At 32.6% G+C, this 13776-nt stretch overlaps 1 protein-coding gene across 2 annotated transcripts in view; it reads right to left on the reverse strand.

Annotated features, from left to right (window-relative positions):
• ISPD (isoprenoid synthase domain containing) overlaps positions 1 to 13776 on the reverse strand; it is a 349407-nt gene that overhangs the window by 195202 nt on the left and 140429 nt on the right. For both annotated transcript variants that reach the window (XM_012659420.1, XM_012659419.1), the window contains one exon: positions 9443 to 9540. In XM_012659420.1, the coding sequence (XP_012514874.1) occupies positions 9443 to 9540 (98 nt within the window). The remainder of the gene's footprint in view (positions 1 to 9442; positions 9541 to 13776) is intronic.

Consider the following 13776-nt stretch of genomic DNA (forward strand, 5'->3'; position numbering starts at 1 on the left):
GGGTTTCATTCATTTGACCAATAAATATTTATTGAGGGTTCTGAGCCAAAAACTAGATTGTATACTGAGATCATATCAATGAACTAGACACATTTTTTGCCCCCAAGAAGCTTATACCACACGTTTCTCAAATTTTAATATGACTAATAATCCCTAAGAATCTTGTTAAAAATGCACATTTTAGTTCTCTTAGATGTGGTGTGGGGCCTAGGAATAAACATGCCTAACAAATTTCCAGTTGATACCGATATAACTAGACCATGGACCACACTTTGAAACAGCAAAATGTTAGCTCATTTGAATTCACATTAATCTAAAAGCCCTCTCATTTTGAGTAGATGTGTTTACTAAGGAATGTGCCTCCATGTTGGAATTGAAAAATAACTGCAACCCTACTGAACCAAAGTGACTGCCTTTCTGCATCTAAGATAAACTGCCTGTACCTTTATTACATCTACCAATATGGCAAACAGAACTGACTAAAATTAGAGAACTCATTCATGCAATCATTTTTCCTTAAAATTCTTTCTAAATTTACAGCATAATTTAATTTATATATAAAGTTTTAATTTTTTCTAAGCGACATAGGACATTGCCTAAATGTCTGCCCTTGGAATCTGTGAGTTCCACATCCAAGGATTCAGGCAATCATGGATCAAAAATACTTGAAAAAATAAAATAAAATAAAAATAAAAATTTAAAAGAGTACAGTGTAACAATTATTTATATAGTATTGACAGCATATTAAGTACTGTAAGTAATCTAGAGATGATGTAAAGTATATGAGAGGATATGTGTAGGTTAGATGTAAATACTACGCTGTTTTATATAAGGGAATAGAGCATCGATGAATTTTGGAATTGGTGGGGTGGGGTACAGGTAGGTCCTGGAACCCCTGTGGACATGAAGGGACAATTGTATATAGAAGTATAATTTTAGCCTGTTTCCATATAAATATCCACAAATAAATTATGTGCAAATGTTATACTCTAATCAAAACATCATTAATTTGAAATTACGAATTAGAATCCACACCAATATTGTTTCAGTTTCATAAATTTAAATAGTCTATTAAATACTATATTTTATTATATATAGCTTTGCATGAAAATTAAAATATAATGCATGTATAGCTTTACCCCAAATTTACTCATAAATTTGAAAATATATGAAACAAAAAAAGTTATATTAGAAGTTCTTAACTAGTGGCAACTTTGCCTTTAGGGGAATTTCAGCAAATTCAGGAGACATTTTCAGTTGTCACAAGCAGGATGACAGGAATGCTATTAAATATTCTATAATGCACACACAGATCAGCTCCCATAAGAAAGGTATTTATACCAGAATGTCAATAGTGTTACTATTGCAAAATCCTGGAAAGGATTTCCTAGATGGAAAGTTCTAGTTTCTGGTCTTCAGCATTTATTCAAAAATCAATGACTAACACCAAAAGCAGTAACATTCTAGCAACTTCAAGGCTTTACTATAATTATTCTTTCTACCAGGGAAATACTAGAATATAAAATTGCATTTTATCAAACAAGATATTTCATATAACTTTTTAAATTACATGATTTTAACATTGTACTACAAAGGTGACAATTGCATTCAAAATGTCTAGAAAAGATATACACTAAAAACAAATTCTCAACTAAACAACCTCCATTTTCCATCTAGTTTTTATAAAATGATAGGAAATAGAAGAAAACTACAATCAGCTATAATATCTATAAGCAGCTTAGTGAAGAGTTCTTTCACATATAATCAAAAAGAAGCTATGTAAGAGAGAGTGTTTAAAGGAAAATGCAAATACCAACCAAATACTTGTTCAGCCTGAATACTGCCATCCTATTTCTTCAAACCCTATATAATAAGCAAGCTATTTTTCATTAATGTATTTTCCTCTTGAATGAAAAATACACTTGTGATATTTATACATAAAATTTCCATCTTGCAACTTTCCATTATGAGTTATATATTAGTAATGTACTGAATATGCATTGTTTAGCCTATAGGTTCAAAATGTTTTTAAAAAGTTAATGATAAATTAAATTTAGAACAAAACATGATCATGTGACTTGTTCCACAAGGATGCAGAATATTTTTAAAGCAGTACAATTCTAAATATAGAAAAATATATCCAAATTCAATATGGAATCTTATTATAGATTACCAAGAAATAAATTTTACAATTTTGCTTATGGATCCACTTCTTCACCCCACTACCAGTCCCCCTGTGCAGAGCTAATTTCTCCATCACTATCACTCTCTTTTCCTGTCAGAAAGCTCTCCACCAATTCCATCACTGTTGCTGACCCCAGTTCATCTACTCTCTGCAGTATATGCTATCTGCCCTTCCCTTCCTTTCTCTTGTGAACATAGTCCTGTCTTCTGGTTAGGAAATCAGTTAAAACTTCGTGGGTATATTTTTGGTTTTAAACTCTTCTCAACTGTTCACATGATTGAAGATGCCCAGAGGCTACCTCTTTATCTCCAGAAATGTGTTTGGCGGATGTCCAGGTGGAGAGGTATTCCAAAAGCTTGCTTGTTCATCATCCTCTCATCCTTAACCACAGCTATTTATCTGGCTCCCACCACACACACAGCAGTGTGTGAGGGTCAGTGATAAAGATGGTGAAAAGTGATGTGGAGGAGAACAAATAACAATAAAAAGCATATGCAGAGTAACACTACTGTTGGTTAGTATTTGAGATCCAAGAACTAGAAAAATGGGGAAACTTCATGGAAATAGTAAACTAATCCTTACAACACAAAATCGACAAGTAGGAAAAGAATGCTGAGCACAAAAGAGAGGAAGAAAACTATATAATATCAAGATATGAACAAGGCATATTGGACCAAAATAGTGATAACATTGGGAGAACAAAGTTCAGTATAGACTGTGGAAGATCTTAAATGACTGTTCAGTCTGTACTGACTGACTCACATATACTGAGTAGTCATTGAAAGAATATAATGCCAATGCAAGAGAGAAAGATAAAAAAAATTTTTTAACCCAAGTACGTAAGTACTTCATTGAAGGCCTTTGAAACAAGTTTTCAGGAAACAAGATGCTGTGGATAATTTTCTCTGACTACACGCTCAAAGGGGATATATTTGATTCGGTTGTCCTAGAAACACCAAAACCCTGGAACCATTATTTAGCTAAAGCTACTAGAACAATAGAATAATCTATTTTTTGGCATTGTAAAGTAGAATTATACTGCATGCAAACAGTTAAAATGAGATGTATCTCCAAACTCAATTATCAGGATAAAATTAATAAGTATGAAATGATATTTTAAAAATATAAGGTATCTTATAATTGGAATAATAAAATAAATTCATAGTCAACAAAGCTCTAAAACTACATCTCAATTTAAATAGCATAAGCAAGTTATACATAAAATATTCATTGAAATCAACTGTTGAAGGTTGGTAACTATAATCTACATACAAAAACAACAATTTTTTCAACTTTCTATATGGATTTTCCTTCTAAACAGATTCTTCTATGTGTAAAACACACACACACACACAAAAAAAAAATCAATAAATTCCCTGAATTACAGGATAAGATCTGACTTTACAAAAATAGACCCAATAGTAGGTATTAGATATTGGCTTTTTTTTTTAAGACTCAGCATAATGGTTGTCTAAAACTTGTGAGCAATGACCTCATTACTAAGTGGACAAAGATGCAGAAGACCATTTTGACAAATTAACCATCTAGTTCCTTTAGGAAGAGTAATATTTCTACCAGTTCCTGTATTTCAAGAATATACACAGTTAAAAATGTGAAAACATGTTAAATACATAAAGAAAAAAATAGAGAAGTGGCATTTAGGGTGAATTACTCTAGCTCTCTCATTAATAATCACATTATAAAACCATGACAACCCATTATTATAAACTGTTTATTTTATTAAGTACAACATGAACATAATTCATACCATCTTATGCAAGTAGGTGGTCCAATAATTTTGAACTTTCTTTTTACCTCTAGAGAACTGATCAAGAAATCTGGCTAGCATCCCAAATAAGCAAAATGGATTTAATGGGATGGTCTCTGGCTAGTTTCTGTTGTCTTGTACACACACACCCACCACATACTCAAAAAAGGGCACTAGTCAGAGGCCCAAGAGGAGAAATGTGTTATTTGATTGTTATTAATTATACAGTGTTCGGGTTCAAAAAATTAAAATCCTGTTTCTTTAAAATATTGTTATAATATGTATCAAAATAAGCATAAAATAACTATTTTGAATGGGTCCTAAGATGTTGCTATGGCTTAATTTGCTGTTTCTTTTATGTCTGCTTTTCCTTACTTCACTTGCTATTTTTGATGTTTTGTTTGACTAATATGTCATACAGTGAATTTAGTGAGGTCTACAACAAAAGGCACAGCTCCATATTCTGGACACAAGCTTGAGGGCATTAGAAAAAATAAACCAAGTACCACTGAACAGCCCAAGAAAATCAAAGCATGCTTACACCCAGGAAACAAATGATTTTCAGTTATACCCTGCTTGTCATTTGTGGTTTACACAAAACAATAATTAAATTATGTGCTCCAGGAAACAGGAAGGAGTGGATAAGCAAAACACATAAAAAGCCCCTATAGTACCTGTTTGTTCATAGTATAGTCGGCATTCTTTAGGATTCCTTTTCTTTTATTACAGGAATGAAAATTGGGATGAATAGACTTATTTGCCTATAATGTAATACATGACAACATTAAATACTGCTCGTCTTCCTCTATAGAACTTACTTTTAAGCAGCAGCACCCAGCATGATTTTGATGTAAAGGTAAATTGGATCACATCATTTCCAGCTAAAGATGTTTATCCCTTCATTTTCCTCTTAAGACAAATATAAATAATAGTAGCAGTGACAGTAACGGATATAGCAGTAAACTCGACACAGCCTGCCAGGCTGCCTCTGGGTCTGTCCCCAGCTCTATCCTCACCTCCCACCTGCACACCATTCACTACAATCCTCACCATTTTGAGGCCTTATTTCAGTCCCCCTGAAAGAAGCTCTTTATGTGCCTTTTACTTACCATTACACTACTGGTTTCATCTTTAAATAGAGAACTCCTGATTGCCCTTAGAGGCTTAACTAAAGGCCACTTCTGCCAAGAGATTTCACTCACTGCCCTCCACTCCCAGTGGGGTCATTTTCTATGGCTTTCTTATATAAGCACAGTTTACTTTTTCATTAGAATATTCACCTCAACTTGTAATTCTACATCCTTTTTTATTTGCATTTGTTTACTGTTTTATCCCCAACAAGACCGTATGCTTCTTAAGGACAGAGAACCATATCTGCTCAGTTCAACTCTCTATACCCAGTGACTACATCGTGACAGGCGTTTATTATTTGGTAAATAAATTAGAGAGTTGAGAAATAAAAGACTAAGCACATCTTCCCACTTATAAATTCCTTACTACCTTCAGTACAGTATAAACTATTTTTCAATATTTTCTGAGACTTGGGAAGAACTGAGAGGGATTCCTTTGATCACTGTGTACTACCCTGACATAATCTCTGGAGAACTCCATCTCTGAAACAGGTAGATGAAATATTTAAACTCCTTAAGAAATCAAAGGAGTAGAGCAAGACTGTAATTTAAGTATCATTGAAATGTGCATGTGCATGGGGAGGATGGAAGAGGTGTCTATTCCCAATTAGCTCCTTATTTCACTTTCTAGCAACGTCTTCCACATATTATATTTGGCGTGCATACTACGTTAGTTAGATGTTCGGTTTACCCGAGGTATGTTGCAAAATTCTAGCACAGATAAGTACAATAAGCATATCCAATCTTTTCTTTCAGTTTCCAAGGGAAACTTTTTTCTTTTCACATCAATAAAACAATCCTCCCATTGTGTGAAGAGCAGCTCCACACCCACACTGATCTGCCCTACAGATGTCGGGATTTCAATAGCAGTGACTTCATCCTTTTTATATGTTCTTTTCAAAGTAAGACAAAAGCTCTGAGAGCTAAAAATGTTAGAATACAGAATACATTGCATTTTGTGTCTATAAGTTTGAGGCTGAAAAATGTCACAAGATAAATTTGCCTTTGTAAAGGAAGAGAAAAATTATATAAGTCTGTGTAAGTCTTTTCCCCAGGGGACAAACTCTTCCAGTCCTTAGCTATATATGCCCTCTGGCAAACTTAAAACTCTGTCTTTTCCTTATTTCACCTTTTCTTAGAAGAATATTAATTAGTAGAAACCATACTAAATCAAATAGCACCTACATTCACTAGTTATATGATCTTAGGAAAATCATTAAACCACAAGGTTTCCTACTTCTATTGGTGAAATGAAGGAGGAAATCATCAGGCTATTTTAAAGACAAAAGTACTTTATAGTATGATTTCTGGCACATAACAGGCACTCCATAATTGTTAAGTGTTGTGGCTGTTTACGAAAGAAAGCATTCCGATAAGTCTTCGTGTGGTTTAACAAGGCTTTTTTATTTATTTATATTTTCCAAAACACGAACTTAGAAGCTAGGGAAGGCTTAAGCAGGAATGGCATCTCCTTCCACAGTCATCCTAGACTCTCTAAGATAATAGGACATCCAAAGTTCAGTTTTAAAGTTCTACATTAGCTCCTCATTAAAAATAAATAAGTAAAAAGTCTAATGTAGCTCCTAAAAGGAGGACATTATAATTAAGAGGTATTTGAGAAACAGGGATATTTCCTTTCTTTTGAATATATAAATACTTCTTAGTTTTGTTTAGTGTATGAATGAGATCCCTAACTTCAAGTCAAACCTAATTTTTAAAAAATTCTGAAGTTGCTATGTATATCTGTGTTTATAGCTAAATTAGATACTTGCAATTAAGAGAAATTTAAGTACTTAAAAATCAGAATGGTCAGCAGAGCACACATAAAGAACAAAGGGGAAGATGATTTTGGAAAGCTACAAATGCTGTTTTAATCTTTGAATCTATGCTGATCCCTCCATAAAAACAGACAATGCAAGCAGGATATCGAAACCAAAAACCAATAGACAATATGTACCACAAAACCAGTATTAGTGAGTAGGGATAAACTGACAGCATATGTTAAAAACCCACATGGTTTAAGAAACTGTGCAGGAAAAAGTGGAAGAAAACCAAGTGAGAGGGAAAACAACAAAATCATCAGGTATTTTTTGGATAGCGTTGCAGGCCATTCTGAGAATAGCAATAGAAAGTAGGAGAAGCCTTCGTAGGCATCAATTCAGAGTTGAAAACAAGCAACATGCCAGGGTGTTAGGGGTATCTGGGGGGTCCAGACCCAAAAGCACAGAACACTCAAAAATAATAAACTGAAGCACCTTTTCTAAGTTAAAGCATCACCCTGAGAACAAGTCTAGATGGACAAAGAGAAATAATGGAAAGAGAAGATCTAGACAAAGGAGGGCAACAGAGGTAGAAGTACCCAGAAAGAACTTGGCCATATCATGCATCTTTTCCTAAAAACAACTAAAGAAAAAGCATTATACCATTAAGCTAGAAAAATTATTTTTACCTGCCCCTTCCCCCCTAAAAACAGATAAAACTCACTTACTCAAAAAGGAGCAACAGGAGAGGATCTCAAATCTCATACATTTAATATAAGAAATAAAAAAGAGCAAAATATTATTCCTACAGGCAATGCATGTACATCAGAAAGACCAATGCAGAAAACTGAAACCCAATATTTAATAATCTAGAAGTAATTAAGAAAATGATATAACTATAAAAATCAGAATTGGAATAATGTGGCTTTGTGAAACAATGTGATAAGAACAGAAAAATTGAAAAAAAAAATTATTCCAGAAATGAAGGCTATAAATTACAAAGACAGAAGTGAATAAATACAAAAGATAATACCTAAAGAAATATAAAAGGGAAAGAAATTTTCAATTCAAAAAAATTGAAAGATTGAAAATATCCAAAAGAAATTAATAGCTATAATAGATGGGAAAAGAACAGATAACCTTCATGCAAAAGCAATCAATGAAGAAGAAAACTAAAGTAATGAAACACAAAATACTAAAAATAATGCCATAAAAATTTTCATGAAGATTTGAAATTACACAATTGTGTACTTAGGGATATCAACTGAGAAGCCATAATTGAGAAAATACTAGTAAACCAATTGGACTTGAACAGAAAAAAATTAGTTGAGCATCCAAACAGACCAGTCATTCATATGACAAAGAAAATCAGATTTTCATCACATTTGACCAAATTACTTTGACTGAAGAAAACAGAGTGGCATATTTAAAATGCTCAATAAAAAATTTTTGAATCAAGATTTTTTTTTTATCTAGGCAAAATCATCTCAAAGATTTTGAATAATTTTATTCACATGGAAGAACTGGGGAATCCTGTGTCCAGGAAAACTCACCCTGTGGGCAATTCTATAGGACAATGTACTTACCCTGCATCTTCCCAAAATTATTTTTTTTGAAAAAATGCCAAGAAAAGCTATAGAATAAAAGAGTCAAGAAACATACTAACCAGTGGTAATTCATGGGTATTGTTGCTATACTAATAAACAAGTGGGAAAACAATGTGTAAACATATTGAAGAAAAGGGAACACTGTTGACATTAAGGAATCAGTGCTGATATTTCCGGGTGTGATAATTATATTATGGTTATATTTTAACAGACGAAACCTTTCTTCCAGATGAAATATGATATCTGAGATTTGTTCAAAATAATCTGGGGGAAATGGGTGCAGTTATAGTGGAAGTAAGATAGGCCATGAGTTGATAATTATTGAAGCTAGGTAATGGCTACATGAGTTCGTAATAGTATCCTCTCTTTTTAGGTATGTGATTGAAAATGTCTATAGTCAAAAGTGATAGGGGGAAGGAGGGGAAGGAGGGAGAAGGCATAATCAAGGGGAAAAGGAAAGATAGAAAAAGGAAGCCTAGTAAAACCTTAAATGCCATTTCAGAAGCTTTGAATAATATGTCAAGATGATTCTCTCTCTCTTTAGTAGGCTCATTTCTCCTAAAATTCAGCTTATATTCAGTATGTTTTATCATATTGTACAACAGGTTACCTAGAGTTACACTATGAACCTATCGACATAAAAATATCAACAATTAGCCATTGACTCTTTTGTTAGAATTTAAAATTTTGCAATGCTAGTTTATAGTGGATACAACTGCATTTAATTCAGGAGATCATATTCATTCCTTGGCTCTTCTTGTCTGTTGTTAATTCCAAAACTACTCAGATGGGGAAAATATCCACAAAAGGAATTGAAAAGGGGATGTAATGTGTTTCAAGTCCTAAGTGTTGGCAGACCAAAGGCTCTCACAAAGCCAAATGATAAGAATATTAGGATGGAAGAATCTGTACACCTTTTCAATGAACATATCTTTATATTATAAAAATTTTTGGCAATCAAAGTTTATAAAACTCAGTCTTTGAATACTCACAGGTAATTCACTTTTCAGCACTTCTTTAAGAAGATGACCTACATTTTCTTCACCTTCTTTTACATCCGTAATTACACAAATCTCTTGTGAAATTCTCTCTGAGATTAAAAGAAAAAAGAAAAAAATTAAAATGTTAAGTTTCATACAAAACATGGAACAAAACCCTAGTATGCTGAAACCTGTACTTACCTGTTGTTTTTAGTTGTTGATCAAGAATAGGGAGGTTTTGGCTTCAGGTCAAGTGGAGTGACCTGTACTACACACTGAGATGTTCTTGACTCTGTTTACCACCCAAGTCAATGAATCTATGCATTAAAACCATTTTGAGTGAGTAACCATCCACGGGGCAAGCAACATAAATAATAGATTTTAGGAGTCATTTGGAAGGAAGTAACTGGAAATGACAACTACTTGGCTTATCAGTTCAATCCTTCCATGTCGTAAGGAGTCTCCCAGAATCTGATAGATTCCCATTTCTCAGGCAGGTTCACCCTTTAAGCTGTAAGATGTCTCCTGTGCACAGACTCACTGGGCTACCCAGTGCCCTGGCTAAGCATGGAGTTTTCCTTGGCATTCCTCTAGATTGTCAATTCAATGAAATTAAGATCCTATTTTGACGATTACCATAACAAGTAAAAATGGTTGAAAAAAATTTCTTCAAATTTAAAGTCTTGCAATGATCTGATTAAAAATTATAATCTAGGTGACATAGTAATATTCACCTCTGCAAACCCTGGATGCATTCACCCAAAAAATATCCAGTCCTCTTCTAGAGCAGGCAAATCCAAAGTACTAAGAAATGCTTATATAGCTGCTGGCTGAGGAGCCATTCCACGTCAGAGACAAAGAAAACAAAGCCTAATTTTAAATAGGAGTCCTGAACCAAAATAACATTTGACCCAGCTGGCTCTTTTCATGGGCAATTCTGTATAACATGTTCTATGTAACCACTAATCTAGCAATAGTTAATGATTCTTCCAAGCAAAGCTAGGTAAGATTATTTAAAATAATATTACCAGTTAATAGTACTCCTATTATAACCTCCCCCTTAAGAATAGTATATGTTCCAGGAGCTGTATGCTATGTTACTGTTAATCCTCATGATAACCTTACAAGAATAATATTAGTCTGAATCTACTTAACAGATTCAGGAAGTTTGATTTCAAAAAAGTGAAGTGCGGGGCTCCATGGCTCACGCCTGTAATCCTAGCACTCCGGGAGGCCAGGTGGGAGGATCACTCAAGGTCAGGAGTTCGAGAAAAGCGAAGTAATTTGCCCAAGATTCACAGGGATATGAGTAATAGAAAAGGGATTCAAATCCTAAGAATTCCTCAACACTAAAATGAAAGGAAAAGGGAGAAAAGACATCTAATATTTACTGAGCAAGCATTTTCATATGAAAAGTCTTAATGGTTTTATAATCATTACCTCATTTAATGTCTCAAAATATGTATTTTTAGCTAAATGATATAATTCCTGTTTGCACTCTCAGGGTATTTAAATCTGGGTCTTCCCAAAGCTCAGGCCTTTTCTAACATGCTGAATTTTCTTTGGTAATTTCTGTAAAATAATCTAACACATTCTTCATTCTCTTGCACTCTACAAATTCAAGAAAACTAAATATATGTAAAGTAATTCAAATGGATCGAGAGGATTACTTTACTCTGGATACAGATCTATGACATTAAGTTATATTACCTTAAAATCATTTCATCTCCTTAGGACTCCACTCACTCAGCTACGAGGTTTCTACCGACTCTAAAAAGTCTTTAATTCTAAGTTACATGATATTAATGAAATTCAACATAATTAAAGGGCATAAATGAATATTCCAGACAGTAAGTGTTATAGATCATTGTGGAGAGAGATGAAATGATGACAAGATCAGATAACTCTTTATAATAAAGTGGACTGGGAGCTTACTCTTAAAGGTAAGTAGGTATTGCTTAGGAATGGGGACAAGAGGCTTTGAACATAATTAAGAAAAATAACAAAAACAGAATTTGAAAATGTATTGAGGCAGGAAAAGTATTCATATAAACATAGTATGACCAACAGCCAAGACAATTACCTGAAAACTATGAAATCATTTAGTAGTAAACTCTAAAGTAGGATACTCAAGTAGAGTCATATCATGAAGGCCCCTTGCTCTTTTGGATAATATAGCATCATGAGAGCTTTCAATCAGGAGATAGCTATTATAAAAGCAGTGGATTTTTTTAAAACGAAGGTAACCCAATATCACACATCATGAAATTAAATATTTAGAGAAATTTTGGCTTTGTGATGCCCTAGCAAAAACCCAGACAATTATATTTCTGAATGCTTATCACAAAAAAATTAAAAAAAGAACCAAAAAAATGTAATGAACACAGAGTAATTTACAAACACAACAATTAATGTGATGGCACCCTTTGGGCAAATTTATAAAATGATGCATAAAGTTAAGAATTTTTTAAAACAAAATTGAGCATATGTAGTGAATTCTCCCTTCCTTGTTTCATCATATATTCATCTTTCTTTAATTCTAAGCTCTACCAAATATAAGTCAACAACGATAAAAGAAAACTGGCATATTACTGCAAACCTACAAAAACAAAATATAAAAACATGAAGTAATTCAAAATCTATTTGACATTTTCTTATACCATGTTTTAGTTACCCAAAATACAGAACATTTTTTTGTTTAGGAATCTTTCATTGTCACATAAATTTTACAATCAATTTCCAAAAAAAATCTGCTGAGTTTTAGACAGAAATGATCTCTTTAAAATAACAAGCCTACCAATAAATATGATATATTCCTTCATATCCTGAAATTTTCCTTAATTTCTCTCATAAGTGTTTCAGTTTCCAGTGCAGTGTCCTTTCAGTTTTTCTTAGATTTATTCCTATTTGTTGATGCTACCTTAAGCTAATATTTTTAATTCCCTATTTGTTATCACATATAAAAATACATTTTTATATAGACCTTTTAGTCAGTAACCTTGCTAAGTTTACTTATAAACATTAATGTTTTACAAATTTTAAATTTTCTATAAACATATTGATTGTGAATAATTAAGTTTTATTTCCAGCTTTCCAGTCATAATTTTATCTGATAATGAAAATTTAGAATACCACTGCTATGGTCATGAAAAATTTAGCCTATAATTTTGCTTTCTTATAAGGTCCTACCATATTTTCATTAAATAGTTACACTATCCTCACATAATGAGTAGGAAGTGTTCTTTTTATATTCTCTGGAAAAGTGTCTAAGATTGATGTTATTTCTTCTTTCGAATAGTTTTAGAGAATTTACAAGTAAAAGCCAACTGTCTCTTTGTGAGAGAGTTTTTAATTACAGATTCAATATCTTAAATGGATAAATGAGTATTCATATTCTCTATTTTCTGTCTCAGTTTAGTAAGTTGTATTTCCCAAAGAAAATGCGTTTCATCTAAATTCTCATGACTACTAGCATAAAGTTGTTCATAACATCTTATTTTGTTGTCTTACAAGAACTGCATTGATGTTCCTTTTTCATCTCTGATACTGATTACTTGAGCCTTTGATATTATTTTATGAGAGCTCTTGCCAAGGTCTTATCAATTTTATTAACATCTTCCAGAAAAATCTCTGTTGATTCTCTTGCATGTTTATTTTCTAGTTCACAAGTTTCTAAATTTTCTTCATATTTTCTTCCTTCTATTATCTTCGGGCTTCATTTACTATTCTTTCCCAATTTCTTTAAAAAATAAGTTGTTGACTTTCTGCTTTTCTTTTTTTGGTAATATTTACATTTCAGGCTCTAAGTTTTCCTCTAATAACAGCTTTAGCTATACCTCAAACACTGTTATTTTTATTCGACTTAAATCACTTTATTTTCAGTTTAAAAGATTTCATTCATTTTTCTCTCACTTTAAATATTTTCTAATTTCTAATTTCTTATTTGACCCATGGATTGTATAGAATTTTAGTATTTTTATTAGATTGCTATGTAACAAATTACTATAAATTTGATGGCTTAAAACACTACTATAGGTTGGGAGGGGAAGAGGAAGACAGAGAAAGATGGATGAATATGCACAGAAATAAAGCAAATGAAGCAAAATGAAAACTGGTGAACCAGTGCATCTAGGTAAAAGATATGGAAGCTATTTGTGTCATTCTTGCATAATTAAGTTTGAAATTATATTAAAATTAAAAATTTATGCAAAAAAGAAAAAGTTAAAAGGCAAGCTACACATTGGGAGAAGGTATTTTCAATCAAATGAAGGGCTTATATCCAAAATGTACAAAAGCGACTACAAATCAATAAGAAGATGTCAAAGAATCCCACAGAAAAAAATGAA

Source organism: Propithecus coquereli, unplaced genomic scaffold, assembly GCF_000956105.1.
Source record: "Propithecus coquereli isolate 6110/MARCELLA unplaced genomic scaffold, Pcoq_1.0 Scaffold61, whole genome shotgun sequence".
Taxonomy (NCBI): domain Eukaryota; kingdom Metazoa; phylum Chordata; class Mammalia; order Primates; family Indriidae; genus Propithecus; species Propithecus coquereli.